The sequence below is a fragment of the Lissotriton helveticus genome, chromosome 8 (genome assembly GCF_964261635.1).
Source record: "Lissotriton helveticus chromosome 8, aLisHel1.1, whole genome shotgun sequence".
In the NCBI taxonomy this organism is placed as follows: Eukaryota; Metazoa; Chordata; class Amphibia; order Caudata; family Salamandridae; genus Lissotriton; species Lissotriton helveticus.
The window spans coordinates 439387832-439414289 of record NC_136069.1 but is presented as its reverse complement, the minus strand read 5'-3'; the positions used below and the strand labels follow the sequence as shown (position 1 = coordinate 439414289).

General features: G+C 42.9%; 1 protein-coding gene across 1 annotated transcript in view; it reads right to left on the bottom strand.

Moving 5' to 3' along the window:
- The window catches only part of GTF2F2 (general transcription factor IIF subunit 2), a 984327-nt gene that overhangs the window by 750746 nt on the left and 207123 nt on the right, over positions 1-26458 (bottom strand). The window contains exon 4 of the mRNA XM_078657309.1: positions 11173-11314. Within this exon, the coding sequence (XP_078513435.1) occupies positions 11173-11314 (142 nt within the window). The remainder of the gene's footprint in view (positions 1-11172; positions 11315-26458) is intronic.

Genomic DNA, 26458 nt, shown 5'->3' with positions numbered 1-26458 from the left:
CTTCAATCAATGCCCCCCCCACCCCCCCACCGGGGCTGAACTAATCTTGGACAATCGTGCCAATCGTGCACAAAACAGCGGTTGCGCAAGGGTCAGTGGAATCTTTTTTCTACTGGTGCGTTTGGATCCCTTACAAGTAGGTTTTTGCTTTTGTGTACATTTAGCACGTTCACAATTAAAATGATGTACCAATAACTTTTCAGCAGAAGTGCATTAGTGTCATACAAACTCATTTATGATGGAGGGTATGTTTCTTGTTTTTTAATAACGGCGTTGTGTCACGCCATTTAATTTGTGTAGGTAAGCTTCCGACATGTTTGCTTATTTTAGACAAATCAAAATAAAATGTTCAGTGACATCACATTACTGAAAATGAATGTAGATGAGCTGTTAAAAATGGGGGTCTTTAGTTAGATCTTTGTCCAAATAGGGACCCTTCTTCCTAGTCAAGTTAAGGGGGATACAATTATAAAATAACCCATGCACACCCCCTTGGTAGCTTGGCACGAGCAGACAGGCTTATCTCAGAAGTAGGGTGCAAAGCATTTGTGCATGCATACAGCAACACAGTGAAAAAACAACACCAGTTTAGAAAAATAAGTAAAACTTTATCTAAACCAAACAAAACCAAAAACTACAAATTAATCCAAAATACAATACTGTAAAAATAGTTACTTTGCAGGATCACCTTTAAATTGCAGAAATAGCTAGAACACAGTTTTTCCAAGTCCGGGGCTACTGCAATGCTGAAAACTACAGAGTCTGCCAATTCCAGCCGACCGTGTCGGCGCGGGTCAGCTACAGCGAAGACAGACTCGAAAACAGTACCTTTTGTCATTGTGGCTGACACAATAGTACGAACTGATTGAGGCAACAGTCGTGGTTGTTTTACAAAAATGGAAGCGGTGCAGGGTGCGGTGCCCTCGCGGTGCAGTGCAGGTAGCGGCTCGGTGACTATCGTCCAGACGGTGTCAGTGAGCCCAAGGCTTACCGTGTAGGGTGAGGCAGTGCTCGTTGCTGGCAGGTTGCGGTGCAGGCGACTGAGCCGGTCGACGTTCCGCTGGGCAGCAACTGTGCCGGTGATGTCCAGGCAGGGTGAAGCGAGGCGGTGCGGAATGCGGTGCCCTCAGGTCACGGGCGGGCAGTGGCTCGATGACGATCTTCAAGACGGAGTCGTGAGACAAAGGACGAGGTGCGAAGTGCAGCGGTGCCTTCTGGACACAGAATCCTGCAACGTACTCGGCGAAAGAGTTGGTTGCCTTTTTCTTCTGCGGCGACTGAAACCAGAAATCATCATTCTGCGGTCGATAAAATGAGTACAATTGAGTTGAGTAACAATAAACATCTGTTATTGAGCGTCAAGAGGCCTACGGTGGATGTGCCCTATAAAGGTTATGTTATGACAGACAGAACTGAGGATTGAGAGAGTCCGGAAATAAACTGAGTATCATCCCTAAACGTGTAGAAGCGGGCTACTGTGTGATGGAGTACAGATGAAAGGAGCCTTAAGGGAAAGGAAAAATTGCTGCGGAACCCCCACCACTGAATGTCTGGTCCTTAAGGAAGAGAGGCACGGCCACACCCTACATTCTGCTGGATAGAAAGGTTGAAATCCATTTAAGAACCTTCTCCAAGAAGTCAGGATTAGTAAGGGTTTGGACAAGGATGTTGTGGCCGACAGTTCTGAAAGCTGTTGACAGATGGGAGCAGAAGTATGTGGAATTAAAAGTAACTGATCTGAGAGAGTGCACCACTGACTTTATGAAATCACCAGCCATTAACGTTCACCACTTAAATGTTATGTAAATGTTGTTGTGCTTCGTGATGGCTCTTCCAGTCTTGTGAGATGGGGGTTAATTATGTAATCCTTAGTGGAAAAGCATTGAGAATCTGTTTTATTTTCTCTTGGGCACTCCGAGTTATAAGTTAAGTCAACAAAAAAGAGGGGGGACAGGAGCCTGTAGAGGTCCAGTGTCCGTGCTCCACAAATGGCGGTTAAATCATAGGGGACACTGTTCCAAGTTGAGGGTGCAATGTGTCACCCAGTCAATACAAAGAAAAATTGAGAGTAGAATAGAAGATGAGAGGAGGAGAAAAAAGAGTGAGGCTGAGGTTCATCCCCAGTATCAAGGATCCAATCCTGAAGGGGAGGGCCACGTCTTGCCTCTTAGTTGCCCTCACACACCCCGAAGGATGTCATGCTTCATCATTGGGCTTTTGCTCCTCGTCGGGCCGGCACTGCAATGCCCGACGGTCACCCGAAGGGTCACTTTCACAGAGATCTTTTAAGCAAAAAGCTGTTAGGTGAGTGCAGGTGTGTGGAGTGGATCCAGTGAAGACAGGGGTGAGGTGCGCGTAGGAGTAGATGAATGAAACTACCTAGGGGTATCCACAGGGAAGCCCTTTAATAGCGTGGTGCCCCTGGTAGATTAAAAAACCAGAGGGTTTGTGAGTTACTAAAAGGCCTGATATGCCCGTGTAACTTAGCAAAAGGTCGACATGTTTCACGCCTTATTTGTCTGAACGATCAATGGCATTTCTTCAGGACCTAACTGATGTGGTAGATGTGCATGTAAATATGAGGTTCCGGAGTAGCGATGGTAACCCACATACGTGAGAGGTGGCTTGGGTTTGGCCACAGGGTTGATTTCCCTATTGTGTGGTGTAAAATCTCGACTTGTAGATATGCCCAAGCAAAGGAGGTACGCTCACGTAAACGGGAGCAGTCTCCCAAGGCTAGTGTCCGCTGGATGCCCGCACCCTATTGGGGTTGCGTTGGGTACTGGTTCTTTAGCACCTACCCTCTACCAGCGGCTGCCCACTCCGAGTTATGCCACCGTAAGAAGGAAGTGACTGAGACTTCTTTTTTACCAAAGTGTTAGGGCTACAAGTAAAGCTCAGTCCTGACTTTCCAGTTAATTGCCCAATCTATGATTGTGTTAATTATGCATTTTTTTTAATTTATAGCCAGCGATTTACTGAAACGATAAATTATGAATTGGTCTATTAATATCAAAATGCAGTTAATGTTGATGCCTGCAGTGTTGTTGTGAATGTACGTCTTATAATGTCAATAACGAGGAAATACTGCAAATAAGCAATTGCTTCTGTTGATGGCAGACACGTAAACACGACTGGCTCTCGACTCCATTCAGTATAGTAGCTCGAGGCCTTCTTCAAAGTCGGATGCCTGATCGGCTATTATCACAAAGGTTGTGGATATCACTGTCACCCCCGTAGATTCACAGCAATCATCAAGGGCTCTTCTTATAAAGATACAGGCCTCCAGGTTCATGAAATGTGAGTCCTTTGCTTTAAAACAGAAAATGAAACCTCCTGTGGTCTGCCGGTGGTCTAGCTTTTTCAAACTTTCTCGTCAGCTCACGAGTGCAGTAATGCAGCCTGCTGTCTGCAAACCGCTGTTTCAGAACCATTCAGAGAAGCAAGGGCTGCAAGACCAGTGCCAACGCGAGATCCGCTCTGTCCACAGGAATGAAATGCGGCTTATATAAAACATTAAACGCCATCTTAATGGGACCAGCAAATGTGGCAGTCTATGGCCCAGACTTAATTGGGGCAGGTGTTGCATTCGACACAATCGAGCTTTTGCTAGAACATGCACAGGAAGTGGCCATCATGTTGGGAAAGGCAATGCTTGGCTTCAGGCAAAGGGTGACCTATACCATCATTATTATTCTGAAGAGCATGGTTTCCTCAAAGATGTGTACTCCACCCTTCAAAATCGATATGCAACCATTGGCTGGACTCATTAAGAAGTACTGATAAAATATTCAAACGCTGTTTTAGATTGCATGTTTACCTCCTACAGGATGATGAACAATGTTCTGGTCAGTCTAATATTTTAGATGAGGCGCCTCACACATATGCATCCCCCCCCTACCAGCTTTAATGTGGGCCAGTCAGTGCCTTGAACTAAGGGTACAGGCTCGAAATAGACGCAGCTATCTAGGGTGATGAAGTTATGTCCTTTAAAACTTAACTTGGAAAAAGAACAGTGACTCCTTTATCCACACTTAAGTCAGGAATTCCATGACTGAGTACAACATTCGCTCAAGGGTGTATTACAGGAATTGCATGTATCTAGACTCCCAGTATATCCTCCTGCCAGGATGCAGACGATACAAAATAAAAGCTGCTTAACCAATTTGCAAGCTTTGTGACTGCAATGCGCATTTCTAATGCGATCGTGCTACAACACGAACCTTTCCAGCTCTCTTAGATCTGCATGTATATATCTAAACACTCATCTATTTTAAGTTGCGCTCTAGAAAGTGTACTCGTGCATTTGTAATGCACAATAACTTGGGTTATACAGTCCTTACATCTTAAGTTTTACAGCGCTGTAAATTAAAGGTATTAATAATACCCAATGTAAAGGTATGAAAAGCTCGTCCGTGCTTCAGATGTGTAAAAACCCATCGACCACCTCCCACCAAGTACAACAACAAATCAGGATCAGGAGGACTATACCACAATCTCGTAAACCTTACAACTGCCCCCAACCCCCACTCCCAAACTAGCCCAAGACCCTGATCACAATATATTGAAACCGTAAGCAGAATTGCTACACTACCTCACACAGGTCTCTCCTGCATGATTCTACCTCAACATCTCTACCGAAATAGTAGAACACACATTTAACTTGCTCATTTCTCTTACTTGAACATAAATACCCTTGAGAACCAAGCCCCTCTCTCCAACAAAGGTTGATCAATAGTCACATGATACAGGTATGCATGAATATTTTTATTTCTGATAACAAATGTTACTTATTTGGTGAAATCAAATCATGAATACACGATCGATCAATTGTAATTGTTAATATTCTCGAACTCCATGATTTAAAACGATCCACTGAAAGGCCAAAAAAAGGTCAGGAGAGTTTCCTTGATCTACTTTGTCCATACAACACACGACAGGGGTTTGCAGGTTAAGTACCAAAACACCATTGGCAGAGTCAAAACAAAAAGTCTATCCGTTCAAAAATACTATTGCTTTTTTAAATAAAAAATAAGGAAATGTTAAGAATCTAACATGAAATGCTTCACTGAGAAGCTCTAAATAAGTTCTGTGCACTCCTACTCAACGCAGAAAAGATCTAAAAACAATGATTTCTAATTCAACAAACAACAGCCTTCATCATCTCCATGCTACCTTCACCTAGACCCACGTAACTCCAATGAATTCCTCTCCATTCATTGGCTTAGGGCCTGATAAGGACTATGGCGTTCCGATGGCTGGTCGTAGCCAGTGTGGCGGTGTGTGCACTGCTGGACTGGCAGTTTGACCGCCCTATTATGAGCTGGGTGGTCAGACCACCATGGGACAGCGGCTACCACAGGGATTTGTGATCCCTGGTGGTCTTGCAGTGGCCGAGGCCCGCAATATGCTGGCGGTGCGCTGGGGCAATGCCAAGTGTATAACAAGTTGCCTCACTGCCACAGTTTTAATGGTGGTGAGCCCACCATGAAAACTGAGGCAGTAAGGCAACTAAGAGGACCCTAAAGGGACCACTGGAGGGTCAGAGCCATGGGGATGCATGTAGATGGGCACATGGTGTGCCCCCTTGTCTGCATGCACACCGTGTCATTCATGGCATGAACTGAACAGTCCATGCCTTGCAGGAACTTGCTTTGGTGTTCCCATTGTGGTGCCATTCTAAGGCTCACTGCCTGGGACTGCCAAAGCACCACCCGCCAGACTCCTAATCTGGCAGGCAGTGTCAGTATGGCTTTGGCAGCGTGGCAGTGGGGCGCTGGCGTGGCAGTCTACTGCCACACCGCCAAAATTGTAAACAGGCCCTAAGTCTTCACTCATTTAACACACATAATTAACACGCTAAAGAATCCTACTCTAGTGGAAAATGATCATCCAGTCTCCAAACGTTCATATCTAAGCAAAATTCAGGAAAGAGCTGTAGATACAAAGATGCATTGAAATCAGTCCGCTGCGACACCACCAACCAGGGTGAAAAGTTATACATGTGTTGTACTGTTATCCAGATTGAATGAAAGGTTTTGGACTTCTGGAAGTCTTGACAGGACTCCTTCAAATCACCCTTATGCGTATCACACTGTAGTGTCTTCAAGGTTACATATTCTCTCCGATAATGTTTAAAAGTTACATGCTCCCCCTGCACTGTTTTCTGGTACAATACCAAATCATTCATTTTCAGATTATGCAGATGAAACTCAAATCTACAATTAACTAGAACATTTGTGCATTAACAAAATCCCCAACAAAAGATGTGTGAAAGCTTTCTCAGCCCAATAGAGACAAGACTGCAATTCTAGTCTTTGGAGAAAATGTACTGCATCTCTGCCCTTCAGTCACCCCCAACTCAGTCTAGCTCTAAGCTCACTATGCCACCCTGCAAACAAAACTCTTGTGAAGCAACTTCGATTCAACACTTAGTGTACCCACCTAACACCGTGTTTAAGGGTTATGATATGTTATTGTATATTGATTTGTATAGCGCACTAATCACCCGAGAGGGTGTCATCCTCATCATGTACTTCTTCTTGCATTGCAAAATGTATCCCTCCTTTAAACCACTCTTCAGACCAACAAGATATTTTATTATGGGGTGCTTAGACTACCGTGATGTGGACTACTACAGTCATCCCAAAGACACTAATAAAGAGACTCCAAAGGCTCCAAAAATCAAACACTCAAGATGCGCTCCAGCTTGCGAACAACTGACCATGCCCAGCCAGCTCTGAAAGCATCACTGGGGCTCAAATTGAATGCCAAGCTCAAACTTAAGATGCTTGCTATTTTCTAGAACGCCTACTGGAACAAAGACCTGGTATATTTACTAAAGCTGGCTCCGTACTACATCCAGACTACGAACCTTCCGACAACACCCCATGTTTCTAAAAAAAACATGACAATTGCTACTTGGCAGAATTGTGTAGAAAAATTTAGCACACAATTATATCCTAGTCAGACAGGAACTAAATTACTGTCACTTCCGGACTCTTATTAAAAGTGAACTGTGCAAGGAACCATTTACCTGATTCCATTCACAATCGAAGAATGCAGTTCAGAGGTTTTTCGATCAAAGTGATTAACTGTAAAACCTGCTGCCAATCTGTTAACTGCTTGGCTTTCATTTCCTTTTTACAACACAGCGCTATCCAGTTAGCTCACAATGACAACAAGCATTTTATGAACTCCTAAATAGATAAGGACATATCAAATTCTAAAAACAAATACTAGTCCAACATAGAACAATAGCTGCCACGTTTGCAAAACGTTTTTTTTACATATTAGTAAACTATAGAACGTAATAATAGATTCTCTATTAGGAGATAAAAAAAAAAGGTTGTGAATAAAACTCTTGCCAATTTTTAATTATCTGTGAAAGACTGTCACTAGATTATTACGTCACAGGGCTATTTAACCCCTTCGACGCTCATGACGAGCTGGGCTCGTCATGAGGTAGCCTCCTCGCACGCTCATGACGAGCCCAGCTCGTCATGAATAATGGGATTTACAAATTCTCAGCGTGCCAGCTGAATTCCCCAAGCACGCATGCGGTTAATGCGACTGCTAACTAGAAGGATACTTCACTTTCCACAATTAACCATATGTATTATTTACCTTAGATTTTTCTATAGAGATATGGAATTACATAGGAAAGGGCTTTTGGGGTAAATCTCAGAATCAAAAGCTTGCAAAACCAGTTATTCCACTTTTGGTTGTTATTCAGTCAATTCTAACATAAATGTTTATAAAAGAGAAAAGCTGATCCAGTGGAATGGCAAGACAATACCAGGTGTATTGGTACTGCCAAGCTCAGTAAAACTTATTAGATGAACACAAAAGTGATCTCTAAGACAGATGTACTATTGAATTCATATTTTATACACAAACTGCACCATGTACACATATGTATTCTACTCTAAACCGATCCTGAAAATGAGAAGAGCCCAACTTTACTGTTTGATATTTTCATCATCTGAACCTTACATCAATTTACAGGTGGTGTTTCCAGAGAGAAGGATGGTAGTCCTACCAAGTGATGTCATACATATTTATTTCAACAATCTATCAGTAGATCCGGTTAATAGATGGTGGCCACATTAGTAGCCTACGCACATTTTTCAAAATGTCCCAAACTTAATCCCTATCTTTTCTTCTACGGCATTGGAACTTTTCAAGATTCACATGCTTGAATTAGAGTATCAGTTAGAAGGAAATATACTTGAATAGAGTCAACTGTGTGAACTAAAGAATGGATTTACCTTTTTGAAACAGATGTGGAAAACTGCCTATCTCACTGCTTGATTCTTCTAGCCCCTATTAAATCCATTCTCAACCTTGCTAACAGGATGATCTCTGACTGTAAGTGATACGATCAAATCTCTCCTATCCTCAAAAACCTCAAAAGGCTTCCAATTGAAGGCAGATCCACCTACAAGATTGCCTGCATCACACACAAAGCCATTCACCAAAACACCCCCTCCTTCCTTTCAGATAAACTCCAAAAAGCAGGATGTACTAGAACTTTGAGAAGCACTAACGCTCTTGTCCTTATCCCTCCTCAGCTAAAAAAGAAAGCAACTCAATCACGCTCATTGTCTGGCAACGCCCCTTCTATTGGGAATACTCTTCCCAAAGATCTTCGCTGTAACCCATCCTACCCCCTCTTTAAAAAAAACTCAATCTGTTTCTTCTCAACAAATATTGGGGGTCTTAATTATACTGACCTCTCTGGCAATTTTTACTCCCTCTATTCACTACTTCTGCAGGATTCCCTCTATCTTTATTCACCTCTCCCCCCCCTCCATCTTTCCTAAAACCTTTCAACTTCTTTCAACATTAGTCCTAATATAGAATTCCTCACTGCCCTCATGATCTACTCCTCGATCTGCTACTTCCTATTTGTACTTCTTTTCACTTTGAAAGCTTGATTTCCCTTATTTTATGTTAGCAATTTTTTTTCCCAGTGTGATATGCTCTCGATGTTTTAACCTAATTATGTAAAGCTCTCTGATACTCTTGGGTCCAGCCAGCGCTATATAAAATCTTTAAAATAAATAAAATAAAACAAGCCAGATAGGGAAACAAAAGAAGAGAAGCAAAATGGGAAAACCCCTTTCTTCTTCAGTAGGGCATAACTGTACATGTTTTACTCATGGGGTTGCTACGAAAAGTACCAAAATGCTGAGGATGTCATCTTTCAACCACCTAATAAAAACCCTCCGGGAGAAAAGAGGAAGTCATATACTGTATCACTTAAAATAGTTCTTCTCAGTCTTTTGTATTATTTTTTCCATTTGCATCGTTCTAACTTGAGCTTAATACACATTAACCAATGAGACTCCCACTCTGACTCTCTGATCTTGTATCAAGGATTGATTGGCGCTCTTCGGCACTACTACAAGTTTGAAGTCAGCAATCTGAGTCGAGACTGAATTGCTCGTGATTAGCAAGGTATCATTCTGTAGGCCTGCGGTTTCCTCTGTCTTTTGAGGAGACTGATAGTACAGGTTGCCATGCAACAGTTGTGATTAAACAGTACGTGAACAATTTCTAATGGTGCAGAAATTCATAAGGATCTTTTGGGCTCTTGTAGCTGTATATTATTGGCACAACCGTTTCATGAGTCGGACTGAAGAGAGGTCACACACATCAGCTAGAGCCGCGATCCCCACCATGAACGCCGTAAAGACATTGTCCAGGTGTACATTATGGGCTAGCACAAACTAAACAACTACAGTACACACAGAGTCCACCAAAGTTGAAAAACAAGAGTATTTAAACACATCAGACTGGCTAGTGCAAATGTAACATGCGCGACCGTGAAAGCAAGCGTGTTTAGTTATTTAGTAATATGAGCCAAGATCACGATAAGGGAGATATGCCGCTGGCAGAATGCGCGCCGCTGCTCGCTGCCGAGCCCCCTAGGCCAGGGAAGTTAAAGTTAAAAGGAAAGGTGGGCCATGCAGCCGTCTTTGGTCATTTGCGGGCTTTCATTATTGAAAGCCACATGTTAAGGCCTATAGAATGTGTGGGAGTTAAACTCCCACGGAGAAGTTTAGGAAAAGTGCGGAGTGCTCACAAGAAGCCTCCTACAGAGCAGCGCATGCGCTAGGCTCGACCTAATAAAGGCTTCATAACCTCACAATAGATGGTATCTGTTTCAATGCCTGGGTATTGGAATCGTATCCCTTCCTTCAAAATGGAATTACGTATTTATACTATGAGTTATATGTTATAGACTAGCACCGCTTGTAGTTCAAATAATCTCATAGAATATATGGATTTTATCTAAATAATACACTCAAACAGAAAATCAGGATCTTGTCGCACTACATATAGGCATCTTAAAATCTCATCAAATGGATGTGTATTACACCCTCGAAGTATAGGAGGAACTTGTCTAGTAGCTGATTAAAGGTATATTTCATTTCCACATCATTGCAAGTGAGGAGTTTAAACATTGACTAATATCATGCCCTTATTGCTATCCGAATATCATTATCTTACTCATTCTTACTCATTCTCTGCTTATCCCTTTTATACTCCATCATTACACATTGGAATCTATTACCCTCACTTGAGTTGCTCTCTCCTTTTCAGGTTCCAATTCTATCTCTGTAGATCAAGATCTTACACTCTCAGAGTACTGCTACCTCAAACCTTTATATAAGGCATATCTTGTGGGTTAGTGTGTGCTACTATTACTTAGCGGTTTTAACTGCAATATGACTTCTACTTCTCTGTTCTTGGGGGTATGCAAAGTTGCATAGCTATAAGAGCAGACAGAGAGAGTATGTGAGTAATACACAATAACCAAGATAATGTCAGATGTATTTTAACAGACTTTCATTTTATTAATACACATACAAACTAAATAGCATAATAAGAATATATGTTTACAGCAGAGAAACATCTTCTCCATCGATGGCTTTCTCACGCACCTGCATGTAAAGTCCTAGAGGTTTCTTCATGCCATCATTATCATCATGCTTCTAACAGTTGAGCACTCAAGTACATACAACACATTGTCTCAGCTAAAACTCTTGCAAGGAGCTTAGATGTATACAAGACTACAGACAATGCAACAAGAAAGCATGTCATAATTTGATTACATGCATTACGTTAACACATGTAGGCATCTAGATTATTAAAACAGTTTACCTGAAGAGCTTTCTGTAAACACGGTTAGTGTCTGCCCTACACTTTGTAAAACGAATGGGTGTTCTCTGGGTGCACTGATAGAAGAAAGCTTTCCAGTGGCATCATGAATACTTGCAAGTTCTTCATTCAAAGTGAAGGATACCTGGAAGAAATTATGTAATTTATTGACAACTTAATATAAATAATATAAATATTGGGATAACGTTTTGTCTGTGATGTTTGAACTTCTGTCAACTCATTTATCATGAAGGAAACAAAATAAGATATTTTCTCTATTTCGCTTGTTAAGATAGCATGTTCATGTTTTTACATAAAACAAATAATACTGGACATTAGCCTAATAAAGTTCAATAACGGGGGTGCAGCTTCCGCACAAAACCAAAAAAGGTACCAAAATTGGACATACCATGATTTCAACAGGACTATAAGAAAGAAAACCACTAAAAGAATTGTAAAAGCAAAAGCTCAAGCAGAGTAGGCTTGGAGGTACATCAAAATAAAATTAACATAGGGCAACATCTCAAGCAAACACAGAACTATTGCAAGGTTCAGAAGATTTCAGGATATTATTAAAGACGAGTAACATTTTGTGCAAACAGCTCCCAAAATCCAGTAGCTGGGGTAATTCATCAGTCAAATCAAAGCAAAATTATTTCACTTGACTGATTCTTGAAACCTCATTGGAGCCTGCGATAACCTGGACCAAAAGTGTCTTACCCTTAACCCCTTCCATGCTCATGACGAGCTGAGCTCGTCATGAGTTGCGCCGCTCGCATGCTCATGACGAGCTCAGCTCGTCATGTAACGCGTTTCTTTTAAAAACGCCGCACAGCGCGAAAAAAGCCGCCGCACGCGTGCGGTTAAACAGCTAGCAGTGAAGTAGAAGGGGCAACCATGTTGTTAAATGAAACTTGACTTCCTGAAGCTTAATTTGAAACTGGCTCAGTGGTTTCCAAGTGACAAAGTACCTATACTACCACTGCCACAAAACCATCATCTTGCACCACATTTAAGATAGTTATCAAACACCTCAACCTGAAGAGGGCAGTGCTACGGTTGACAGAAAAGAGTAAGGGAACACCCACACAGCGGCACTGCAACCCACACAGTTTCTCTGCACAATCTAATAATTTCTTTAAAGTGCTCTAGCAACAAATGAATCACATCATCTTTTCTATCACTTCCTATCAAAATGTAGCAGGGTCAAAATGACTCAGGGGGGACAACAGGGCAGAGCCAGCACATACCGGAGGCCGTGAGGGAAACGGCCGCGCTGCAGACACCAGCGGCGCTCTTCCTGCCGTGAGGGGAACGGCCACGCTGCAGACATCACCGGACTACACCTCCCAGCTGCACCACTGCATCTCTGACGCTACTGCTGCGCCCGGAGGTGCCATAAGAACGCGGGACGCGCGCGGGCAGGCGCCGGACTAAGCCCGGGACAAGGGCGGGACAGTCTACGGCAGTCGTCGGCAGGAGAAGGCAGGGCTGGGCTCCCCCTCTAACGCCTACAACTAACATGGGTAAGCGCAAACATGTACCCAGCGTTGATGTAGGGGGAACAAAACCCAAGGTGGCCAGACAATCAGATTCTATTATATCATACCCAACTACAGCGGTCGGGGCTTTATCAAAAGAAATTGAATCAGCACAACAGGAATTGGGTCTGGCAGTCGCTCCACCTAACATGACCCATACTGTACAGGGTCCGGGGGTCCCACTTGAACCAGACATTATAGTGCTTAAGCTATCTACAGTCACTACCCAGAACCAAACTGACCCCCCCACTGTTGTGCCAACAAGTGAGCCAGATGAATATTTTGCCCCCACAAAAATCAAAACCAAAAAGGGGAAAAAAGGCGAGGGAGACACCGCTGTTAAGCATATGGTCATGGACATTTTGAAGGACCATCTGGAAGACTTATTTGCAGAGCGGATCGAACCACTGCTCGTAGGGATTGCAAAGGACATAGTTGACACAATGAGTACATGCCTCGAAGGTCTTTTAAAAAAATGTGTAATTATTGATAATCTGGTTAAAAAACTTGAGGGCATTCCCCACCCAAACCCAGCCGCTAGCCCAGCCATAGAGGACCCCATTTTTAATTCCGCCCTAACGCAGCCACTGTTACCGTTACCCCTACCCATACCAACTAGCCAGGGGAGACTTGTATTGTCTTTGGGGGAGGGTCAGAAGGACAAGACTCCAAATACCCTGGTTACCAATCAGCCTAGAATTGAGGCCCCGGAGGTGCATACTGCTCCAGTGGCCCCAAAACATGTGGAATGTGCAGCCCACCTAAAGCTACCCCCTGAAGCCGCCCCTTTTGTGGCGGTTTTTATTGGAGTTCCCTGGTTGATTGAGGGGGAAGTTGAAACTAACGCAGCATTAATTGCGAAGGCTAAAAAATTGTGTGATGAGTCCTGTAGTGGGGGGTTAAATATCTCATCGAGTATCATCACAGCCAGAAGGGTGGGATGGGTGGGGTCTAGACCCAAACGGATGAAAGGCGACTGTGTAGTTGTGAATTTTGATAGGGCCCATTTGCCTGACAGACTCTTTTGGGACGGCTCTGATATACAAGGAAATGGCCACCTCAGAGCAGTCCCCTTGGGTTTTTTTTATCCCCCACAGTTAAGAACCTTGCCCACCCATACTCCTTATAACACACCTTGGACGGCAGGCCGTGTGGGTAAGGATTGGCAAGTCGTACACTATAGTCAACGACAAAATAGATCAACTGTATTAGATGCAGGCCCAAACATTATACTGGCAAATAGGTTTACCCCACTCACTGATCTGGACCTTAACGATTGACAATCAGTTCCAACGCAGTCAGTAACAGGTCTTGGTACAAGGGATGAGGGTACCCCACTTTGTAAATTCACAAGTTGGAACATTGCAGGCTTAAAGGGCAAATGTGTGGACCCATCATGGGTCAATTTTATTATAGCACACGATGTAATAGCCTTACAAGAAACTTGGGATATCTCGCCTTGGTTTTGGTTAGATGGATATTAAAGTTTTTTAACCCCTGCGGTCGCTAGTAGTGCTGGGAGAGCAAAAGGGGGACTGTTGCTCCTATTTTCCCTGGAACTGGCTGGGACATTTAAGCAACTAGAGCATGGTTCACAAAACCTATTAATCGTTGAATGGACTGTCTCTTCAAGCTCCACCCTCTTAATACATTTCTACAACTCATGGGTGAGGGCGAATGAAGCGGACCATATAGTTTTTTTAGAGAATTTTTTTAGTTAATTACAGTCAATCCACGCAAAATATTTTGTGCTCATTTTATTGGGCGATTTTAATATTCACAAATGCAACTTACCATGTCTTACAGATTCTGAAGTGGGTATGGGCGCCGTAGATATCCCCCATTTTGAACATTCCAAATCAGGAGAGGCCCTTGAAATGATGCTTGCCAGTATAAAACAATATAAGCCAATGTATACAGGAGCGGGCGAGAGGGTACCCACATACAAGGGGACAGTGCAGGGGACGATCATAGATTATATTTTTATCTCGGTCTCGATCATCCCAAAGGTAAAAGGATATAAGACAACTGTCTCACCCCACAGCGATCATAACCCCTTGCTATTAGTGATTCACTGGAGTGACCTACGGCGCAACTTAGTTGAACAAAGTAAGGTTTGCGCCACTGCGGTGCCCAGTGACCAGGATAGAAGGCTTAAGTGGGGTAGAGTAGTCGAGGAAGAATTCATGGCCACCATCCTGCCCAAAATAGAGGATTCAATTGTAACCTGTTTGGCCCAAGGCTCTTCAAACCAACTAATCATACAGGCCTTTGAGTCTATCTGTGCCCAAGTCACTAGGGACCTAACGGTACCTAAACCACGGTTCCCTCCAAGGCCCTACAAATGGTTTGATTCCCAGTGCTCTCGCATACATAGATCCTTAAAAGATGCCTTAAGGGACAAGCCGAGAGATAAAGCTTTAATTATTTGCCTGAGGCGGGAATACAAACTTACCCTAAAAAGAAGGAGAAATGTCATTAAAAATGAGGCCTGGAATAATCTCCTTAATATAGATGTTCTTCGAGATAGCAAAAACTTCTGGGATATCATAAATAACCCGTTTTTTTCGGGTACTGACAATACTCCCCTTGACTGTGTTATCTTGAATGAGAAATGGATTGACCACTTTCAAGAGGTATATGGTAATAAAGGTGGTACATCCATGACTGGTACAAGAACTGTTCAGGTCCACCCTGAAGTAGTGTTTGGGGAAGACGAGGTCTTTAAGGCCATAATGGACTCCTCCACAAATAAGGCGCCAGGGCCGGATGGCGTACCAGTTGACTTTTTTAGATATTCCCCGAAAACTTGGTCTCAAGTCCTAACCAGAGTATTTAGAGCCGCAAATGATAATATCTTCCCAAATTCATGGGCAACCGCTATCATAGTCCCTATTTTTAAGAAAGGCAACCGGGAGGATCCTGGGTGCTATAGACCCATCTCCCTCCTTGACTCTGCGATTAAAATCCTGGGCAGAGTGTTATTGGGCAAATTAAGGACTAATTTGGAGGCTTGTGGGGGGCTCGATAACATACAGTACGGCTTCAGGGAAAAGCGAGGTACCCTGGATCAATGTTCCAACCTCCACCTTCCCGTCTCTAAATACACGGTGGTCGGAGAGGGGTCAGTTTTTCTGGCCTTTATGGACCTCTCTTCGGCCTTCGACCTGGTTAACAGGTCCAAGTTACGGTCCCTGCTAGAAGAGATGGGGATAGAGGCTCCGTTGGTAGGTTTTATGGCCAGCTTACACCAGGATCTGTTTACTAAAGTAAGGGTCACTAGGGAGGGGAGATGCACTGATAGCTTCAGGTCAGAGAAAGGGGTGCGACAGGGGTGCATCTTGGCCCCCCTTCTCTTTACCATCTATATCAATGGTTTAGGGAAACACCTTGAACTAGGGGCGGCAGATGTTCCGCGTGTAGGAGGGGCCCAGGTACCGGCCCTCTTATATGCGGACGACGCAGTACTAATTGCGCGTACTGGCAATAGTTTACAAATTCTTTTGGACCGTTTTGGTTCATTCATGGAGAGCCTTGACCTGAAAGTAAATGCAACAAAATCGCACACTATGATCATAGGTCGCCAGAGAAGCAAGACCATACGGTTAACTTTCACCTGTGGGGGGATGTGGTTTCGAGGGTCCCTGTCTTCCCTTACTTGGGGGTCCTTTTTGATGAGAGGGGCTCTTGGGCCCCCCAGATAAAGGCAAAGAGTGTCTCTCTGGCTCGCTCAACAGCTGCTCTGATGGGCTTTTCGAAAAGACTGGGGGCCAAACCAATGGAAGCCCTGGTTAAAGTTTATAATAGCAAGTGTGTTCCTATTGCTACCTATGGGTCTGCTCTATGGGGTTACGTCAACCAGGATCGCATTCAGAGAGTCGAAAACGGGCTTATCCGTCAATTTCTATCTGTCCCAAATTCTACTCCCACGTTATCCATTCATGAGGAACTGGGTCTACCATATATTACTGACAGATTGAAGTTGGCACCCCTACTCTTTTGGATTAAAACATGGCTGAACTCTGAGTTGACGCTGAACCATGGCATTCTGCTGGACGTGGTATCAAGGGACCGCGCCTTGAGAACACCATGGTTGAGATATCTTAAAACCTCATTTGCAGCACTTGGGAGACCGGAGATCTATTCAGACCCATCAAGCAATAGAAAACAGGACATTGGGTGGATCAAACAACATTTCCTTGAGAGGGTACGGTTAGAGAGAGAAGAGAGGGAAGTAATGAAACCGTCAGTAAGAGCTTACCTGATTCTAAGTACCACTCCCTCACTGGAACCCTATTTAAAAATTGTCACTAATCCCCTTCACAGAGCCTTGCTTATTAAATTTAGGATGAATTTGATCCCCTATACACTTGGTTGTTTTCCTACTTGGGCAAAACCCGAGGACGCTTTACCTTGCAAATGCGACAATTTTTCTACCCAAGATACGCTTCATTTTATGTTTTTTTGTGGGATTTATGCCGCCGCTAGGGAAAAATACCTGATACCTATTCTGAAGGAAGCAGGCTTTCTTCAGGTCAGGCCAGCATTAATTTTTCTTCAAATGTTGGGCAACACGCATATCATCTTTCGCGTGGCATCTTACCGAACGGCTGCATTTAGATTAAGAAAGAAACAAGCCCCAGGGAACGTCTTATTTTAAATGTTGGCCTTAAGGGTCTTAAGTAAAGTAAATTAAATTTTAACATAAATTGACTATGAATTGAATTTTGTATGTAAATTGCATTGTGATTTTTATACTGTGCTGTATGTATTGCCTTTTATGATTTTAACAAAAATCGAATAAAGCGTATTTTGACTGACTGACTGACTGACTCAAAGTGTCAGCTACTAAATTACATTGCATACAAAGATTAAAAAAGCACTGAAGCTGTAAAGAAATGATAGGGCGATGCTGTCCATTAAAGTCAACTGTTGATGAAATTTGCTGGATCATAGCCAAGATGGGCTGTGCTAAAGTGTGCTATGAAGAAAGACAAAATGTAGCTTAATATAGGGCACTAGGGGAGGGGCCCTGCAACAGTCACTTCCAGTGCAACCATTAAGTACAACAGTGAATCCAGCTTGCAACATGGCAATCTCATGGGATTCCCAACTGGTGACCAGTCCCTGTACCATTTTTGAACACTCACCAAGACTGTTCTGGTCTGCCAGTGATGCAGAATCTCTCCATCATAACACTGACCATCGCCAAATCCCATCACACCGAAATAAATCAGAGGACATGCGACACTCTAGTAAAAGGCATGCAAAGCTCTCATGCCCATTTACACTGAGCACCAGAAACTGAAAATAGAAAGGCCCGGTGGACCAATGCAAGATAAAATTGAATCCGCCACCACCCTTGCACCAACCACCCATGCACCTTCCTCCACTTTTAACATCTATTAATATGGGGACATGGGTCGCCACACAAACAAGTTGGATAAGAATTTTGCCGCTAAGATTCAAGGCCAGGGATCCTTATAAACCATATCATTTGAGTTTTTATTGGGATTTCAAGAGTAGAATGATGTTATCTCACTTAGAATGAGTTAGCCAGGACTTCAACAGATAATCACGGCCATCAATGTCAAACACTCAGGGAGCTAAGAGATTAAAATTAGTGTTAAGGTCCATCATGGCATGGGCTTTGCCACAGTCCAGTTGAAAACCTTAGTACTAATCTCTTAAAGGGAAACTCACTAGTCTTAAACAAAATGTGTCATTCAGGAAGGAAGTCCTTTATTGGGAATGAAATGCACAAGGTCCTAATTAAGGCTTGGCATTGCCTCTTATACAAATTCAAACAAAAAAGGCATTATTTATGATATGTTAACAATAACATGAGCTATCTCTCAGAAGATAACAGATGTTCATTAGGAGAATTTTTTTCAAAAAAAGAAAAAGGTGTTAATAATAATAATACATTTATAGAGCTCATGGCTAGTTCGAGCTAAGTGACCCATCGCTAGGATACAGATTCTGGAGAAAAAAATCACGTCCATCCAAAGAGAAAGTCTCACTCTGGGCCAAAGAGCAAAGTTTGTAGTTTCTTCCTGAACAGAGTTTTGGAAGGAGCCTGCCGAATTGCTACAGGAAGAAGATTACATATTTTGGTTTGCCAGAAAGCCAAAGGAGAAGCCTCCTGTCCTGGCTCTTTTGACTTTTGGAATGACAACCTGCTTTGCTTCTGCCGATTCTAGGTTCCTGGACGGAACATACGGTTTTAACATCGACTGAAGATAGCACAGGCCTTGCGGAGAAAGCCTTATAGCAAAGTACTTTTAAGGTGACTCTCTGCCTCACTGGAAGCCAGTGCAGCTTTCTTAGTCCAGGCATAATAGAGGCCAGCTTGAGCAAGGCCCAAGCAGCAGCATTTGAGCCTATTAAACCCTTCTTTAGACAGGACTGGTAAACACTCAAGTAGAGGACAATACTGTAGTTCAGCGTGGATATCACCAGGGTCTGGACTACTGTTACTTTGCAATTTCAGATTGGAGATGAAAACTTTTCAACACAGATTTCAACATCCATGATTTGATTGGGTATCCCGGCGCCTCATTGAGTGAATTGTGCTGGCTCGTAATTTCACTGTAAGTCTCTGTTTAGGGTAAAACGGAAGACGCTCTTGTTCAGCACCTCCCATTTCTGCCTTCGACTCACTGGGAGCAGCGAGCAACAAAAGTAACGCCGCAGGACTTTTGGACGGCACGAGAACCCACCTCATAGCGGAAAAACGTGGGACGGCGAGGCAGTGGCTGCGGGAGCCGTGAGCCCGGTTACACGAGGCGCGGGCTGGAGCCGCAAGGGAATCGGAGTGAGTGAAGCGGATGGGCGTGCCTAGTCGGGCCACAGTTAATAAGTGCTTAACACGTGGATGCAAAGGACTCGGTGAATTAAGCAGTGGAGGTCTTTAAATCTCACACAGTTGGTTCTTCATAAAAGTATAAAACAAATTTAAGGCTCAAGTGGCAGAGGGGCCATTAATTGTTTGTGGTTAACTCAGAGAACGGAATTGTGAAATTGTGGTGGAGAAGTGGTGGCGGTGAGAGCAGATGACCTTTGAACAGAGGTAAGTGGTTTATTGTATTATTGTCTACGAAAAATTCCCTGTAAAAGGAAGTAAAGGGAAGAATTAGTAGGCATATGTGGTGTTGGGCTCCAGAATTCTCATAGCTTATCACTCAAACATAAGGCACCTAAGGATAAGAATACTCCAGCGAGTTTTATACCGGAAGGAAGGAATTCAGAGATGAAGGGACAGTAAGAGGAAGGAAAGAGATGGCCTTAGGGAAATCTAAACCCCGGAAAGTCTCGAAAAATTCTAAAAAAAAAAAAAATCAGGAAATATAAGCCCAGGGATGGAAAAATCGACTGAATTTCCTAAAGGATTGAGTGAGGGGAATATTAGCAAGGCAGCACCAACAGGAACCAAAAAAACAGTAAAAGGAAATACTAAATCATTGAATTTAACCCCACATTCAGCGACTACGTCTACAAAGTCAGTGGGTATAAAAGGAGGATCAGCAGTTTCAAAGTCGATTAAGGACTTTTTAGGGAAACATTTTAAAGGGAAGGAGTCATCTGAGAAGGAGCAGAGCATTGCAGAGACTCCCCTAATCATAGAGGATCTGCAGCTCTAAGCTTGGAATCTCTGAATCAAACGAACTTTAACATCACAGAGATTTCTATGGAACCACGTTTATCCTCCTTGCCAAGGTAATTCCGGTCATTGTTTGGTCATGACATTGAGGCAGAGGTGGTGGTGGAAGAAGGTGCCCCACAAAGTAAATCTTTCTGCAAGGGAGACGCTAATCAAAGGAAAGACTGTTCTAATGTAAAAGGATGTCTGGAAAATTCCTATGTTGCTCGATCTGAGTTAACATGTCCATCATTGCATAGTCTGGAGGTTACAGGATCCTCCAGCGTATCAATGTTAGAGGTTATGCTGATGCTCCAGAAAACCCTGCATGGTATTTTAGAGGTTTCAGTTTTAAATAATGAAATTTTAAAAACACAAAGTAAGCAGTTTAAGATTATGACTGGGGAGCTGACACAAATTAAAGGTCTAATGCCCTCGTTAGTAAGGCCAGTAGAAGCCCATCAGGAAATAATATCTGGCTGCAAGGAATAGCCAATCACAGAAGGATGAACCAACGGTATATATATCAGGCTGCCCAATGATTATAAAAAGATGCGGGGAAAGGAGGTATAATAAACAATACATTCCGCGGGAAAGAATGGGGAGGAAAGGTCCACTCAAGTGTCACCCCTTAAGGCGACAGGTTAATGGGAAAGGGGGAAAGTTAGAACAAAGGTCAAATGGTAAGGCAATGACTCCTGAGTCTAAAAAGATTAGTTTTGCAGCATCAGGAGTAACCCAGATGGATAAAGGGAAAAAGAACCTCAAAAAGTGCAAATGATAGGAAACCTTAAGGGGAAAATAAAGAGGTAGTTGCAGAAAGAGGGTTGGGTAAGTCCTCAGGTGTAGGGCCCAGCAACCCCAACTCTGATAGGGCCCCTAAGAAGAGTAGTATTGATGTGGTACATAGACAAAGAAGGGAAGAGAGGCTAGATGGATATCCACCAAGTTTATATTTAGAACGACGGGGGGACCTCTGGCTCTTCTTGGAGCCTACAGGACAGGGAAAAGGTGGGAAAAGAGTTAGGAAACTAAACCCCCTAAATCGCTCCCAACTCCTCTCCTCTTTTTCTAAATGCCCAAGCCTACGATACGTTAGCTCTAAAGACCTTAAAGAAGTTGGGTTTTTAATAAATACTGAAAGAGAAGAGGTAACTAAAACTCTACTTCACTCTGCATTAGTTAAAGTAGCCTTGGAAAAAGCCGAACCTGAGATGTTAAAAGAAGGCATTAGAATAATAAAAAGAGAGGAAATGCCGACAGATGAACAGGGGAAAGCTTTTCTCAGCCCATGCTGGGTTGGGTGATCGGCAAATAAGAATGATCAACTCCGGATGGGGTAAGAAGAAAGATCTTGAAATCACAATAGCCCCTAAGCATCTAGGGTGGGATGATGAAGATGTGCTGGTTGGGAATAGATATAGAGAGCTTGCAATGTGGAATGTGAATAAAATGGGTATCTGAGTTATATTGACTAGGTGTTAGGGTCGTCGCACACCCTGTTTATAGTATCCTGGAACGTTAATGGCTACAAAAGAATAGTGCTCCAGGAAAGTTTTAAAAAGATTCTAAAGAATTCTGACATCGTGAATTTACAGGAGACTTGGCTGTGCGATGAAACCCCGATAACTGAAGGATTCACCTATCACGTAAAGCCAGCAAGAAAGAACACATCTGGCAGACCGTCGGGGGGGTTCAGCTGACACTAGTTTCTACAAAGATTGCTAGGAAAATAGAATCCCTTGAACTTAAATGTAAGTGGGTGCTAGGTAGCAGAGTGTTGACATTGAATAATAATCCATGTTACGAAGGCATATGTGTCGTCAATGCGTATATCCAGAAAGGAAAAGGGAAAGATCACAAGGTACACCTGGAAAGTCTAAAAAAGGATTCGGAGGGCCTTTGCAATGTCTACCCGAGAGATGTGCTTTTGATTTTGGGTGATTTTAATCACAGACTAAACCCCTCAAAAACAGACTCATGGTCTAGAGATTTGTTAAGAGCCTACAATATAGAGACCGCCAAGTTCCCCAGCAGTGACATTTCGCCTCAAGATGTGGCACTTGGACAACTGTTGGGCTCTTTAGGCCTGGTGTGTGTAAATGGAAGAAAGGATGCGGATAGACCAGCTAAGCGTACTTTTACAATAGGGCAGCAAATGTGTCCGATAGACTATATGTTTTTACAGGCTTGGAGCTCTGAACTAGTCAAACACTTCGAAGTAGTAGGGGTGGAAGGTAGTGATCATTATCCTTTACTGATGAAATTATATGCAAAAAGGGCACCTCGGAGACAAAAAGTCATACAAGTACAGGTAGAATACCCAAAGCGACTTACAACTCATATCACAGAAGAACATATAAAAAAACTAAGGGAAGTCCAGCTGACATTCATACTTGAAAAATTGCTACCAGAAGAGGGTATTACCTGGTATGAAGACATAATAAGAACATTGGTAGAATGTCTCAGGATAACAATTAAATGGGGTAAACCTGGGTCAGTAAGTAAGGAAAAACTACATACTAATAATAAGCCATGGTTTGACGAGGATTGTCGCAAAGTAAAAGTTAGAATTAGGCAAAAGGAAAGAAGCCAGAGGGGGAGACACAATGACGATCTGTTACTTAGCCTCCAGAAATTAAGGATAAAATATGAAGCAATTATTAGAGCTAAAAAAAGAACTTATAAGGACAGATGCTGGGTGAAGTTACTCGAGGTAATCGAAGAAAAAAATGTGAGAGGCTTCTGGAAACTAGTACAAGAGAGCACTGGCAAAGTACTAGGGTCTTTACAGTGCTCAGTGCCGGAGGATAAGTGGGTGGATTATCTGAAGGAAATCTATGGGAAATGGCCAAGGATGGATGAAATAAATACCTTCGTATGACCAGGTGTAAGGGAAGAAGTAAAAGAGCACTTCTCCCCCAGCCATATTAGAAGTATAATATCCAGGTTAAACCTAACTCGAGCCGTTGGTCCAGATAGTCTGCCGGCTGTGATTATTACAACAAACCCAGAGTGGTGGTCAGAGTTCTTTTTGAATATATTCCAGGGGATTATTTATACAGGGGTCATGCCAGACAGTTGGAAAGGGGCTATTGTAAGACCTATACATAAAAAAGGTTATGTAAACTCCCCTAAAAACTACCGTTTAATAAATCTCCTGGACATAGGTGAAAAAGTGTTTGCTAAAGTAATTCTGGGTCTGCTCAAGGACTGGACAGAGGAAATAGTTCCCCCAGAACAGGGAGGGTTTAAAGAGGGTCATTCGACGGTTGATCGTGGTTTTGCTCTCTGGTCCATTGCGTGGAAGTCGAACGAGCAGAGGGGCAATTAGTTCTGCTGTTTTGTGGACTTCCGCGCAGCTTTCGATCTGGTGAACAGGGGGCAGCTGTGGTCAACCTTGCTAGGGTACAACATTCAAAACTATTTATTGGCCCTGATCCAAGCACTGCAAATTAAAAATTGGGCCCAGCTAATCCTGGATAAGAACAGAGGATTGTTCAGGAGGATCGAGATTGGTAATGGGCTAAGACAGGGGTGCGTGCTTGCCCCCTTTCTTTTCTCCGTGATTATAGCTGACCTGCCCTTAGAATTGAGAAAGGTTAGAGGGGCCAGCCCGAAATTAGGAGGAAACCATATCCCCTGCTTATTATACGCAGATGATCTGGTCATTATGAATCAGACGGAGATTGGTCTGCAAAGAAAATTAAACATGTTTAAAAAATATTGCCAAAATAAACAACTAGTTGTGAACATGGAAAATACCAAAATCCTGTGTTTTGGAAGAAGCAAAATAAAGTTCTCCTTGTATCTGGGCACTGAGTTGTTGGAAAAAGTAACAGAATACAGATATCTTCGGATGTGGTTCGCGAGTAGTCTCCATTGGCATACCCATCTTGATGCATTAAAAATGAGGGGTTCTGCTTCAGTGAAAGAATTAAAAATGTAATAGTGTATACGGACAAATGCCTGATAGACCGATGTTAAAGGCCTATCAAGCAATGGTCCCTCCACAATTTTTGTATGGCGCAGAGGTACTCTATATAAGAGGCAAAAATAGATGGGATAAAGAGAAGGGAAATATCCTTAAATGTTTGTTCACGCTGCCAAGTTAGTCTATGGTACAGGCTGCCAGATTAGAATTGGGAACCACTGCATGGAGTATCATAGCTTGAATGTCCTGGTTACGTTTCTGGCAGCGGCTAGGTTTGGGTGAGGACCAAAAAATCTCACAGTGGTGCAAAAATGAAATTGCCAAAAGTGAACTGACCTGGGCAAAAGAGATGAGAGACTTAATTAATGAAGCGTATGGTGTGCTAAACCTAAAGTGGGACCCCCAGCCCCTTGAACCTAAGTTAGATAAGAAGGATCTTAGGAATCTGGGCTTAGACGTGTCTCGAATCCTTGATCAAGAGTACTTATCACGGAAAAGTTTAGTCTCCAATATGGCTTCAGAATGGAAAAATCATCTACATTATCCCTAAATCGACAGGTTACCCAGTTGCCAGCTTAGGCGTGAAGTGCTACGTTTGAGAATTGGGATAAACCCTTGTTACATGAACAAAGGGGTAAAAACTTTATGATAAACAACAATGGAAAATGCACTTGCACTTTAAGTACTACGTGTGATATTTTACACATATTTCTAGATTGCTGGAGGACGTTAGATATACGAATATATATACGATATACGAAGAGAGATTTTAGGCCCGATTAAAAAAAATATGATATTGAAAGTGAATTGATGCCAGAGGGAGCAAGCAATAAAACTTTAAGAGTAATTTAGGAGCAAGGACAGAGGACTAGCTAGGACAGGAGGCCTGAAGGGTTAACTCTAGAGGGAATGGAGATTGCAAATTGGTGGGCCTTAAAAGTAGACGGCAAAAAACTGAGAGGTGTAATGATTTGTGACATTAACAAGAAGCTTAACATTATCAAAAAATTTACTTACAAAAAGGGGAGAAGGGTGCTAAGCAGGCGGCATGAGAAAGCAGTTAATACATGGATGACAAGAAAACAGACTTGTCATTTCTGGTATGAAATTGCTGGATTTTTTTGGATATGTCTATAAAGGACTTTATGAAGTTTAAGGAAATACAGACAGATGTCAAACATTTGAGAGTATTCTGTATAACTGGGCTGCTATGAAAAGCCTGCTATGAATTACATGCACAGTGATACCGGTTTAGGTCAATGAGACCATTAAAGACATATTGAGTAGGAACTGTGCAGGGGTATAGTTTCATAGTGTGGTTCTTCATGAACGAAAAAGGCCTTCTCACAAACCAAGTTAGCAGTCTACTAACTGTTTCCACTTGACATCCTTTCTCTCTTCCATGATGATGGAAGCTAATCATTAATTTATGCCAAAGGATACAAAACTGTACCTCGTGCCAAGCTCTGTCTTTGCTAAGCACGGAAATTAAGACCCCGCCAAGGCCCTTACAGCCAGCTTGAAATAATTCTGTTCCACATGATTAAATGTGAGTCGGGCAGAATTTGTGAGAGGGCAGCAATGGGCATAGAACATCAGGGAAAATATGAAACCAGTTACTTATATGTAATTATGGTTTGAAGGAGATCACGCTGGCTCTGGGTAACTTACTTCCAGCCAAGACACCTGGGCTAGATAGGAGCCCTGGTGACCCATTTCGATCTGAATAAGCAGTTTGGGTACCCTACTTATGGTCACTATTCAATGACATCCTAGAAGGCATGGCAATGCCCCCGACCTGGGCAGGGGCAGAAATCATCCCTATTTATAAAAAAGGTACACCACTTAACCAAGCAAACTACCGCCCAATAAGCCTCATAGATGTTACCCAAAAGAAATGTGCCTGTGTACTTCTGGGCCATCTGCACTCCTGGTTAGAAGAACACAATGTATTAACACCTTTACAAGCCGGATTCAGGGCCAAGACCTCGACTATCAACCAGATCTTTAGATTGCAACTGACCCATTGGAAAACGGTGGTTTTAGAGGGTGGCAGCCTCTCTCTCACATTTGTGGATATTAAATACGCATTTAATATGGTTCAGCGAGATCAGCTATGGGGCATACTCCTTGATATGGGAGTACCAGATTATCTTTGTCATCAGCTGAAAC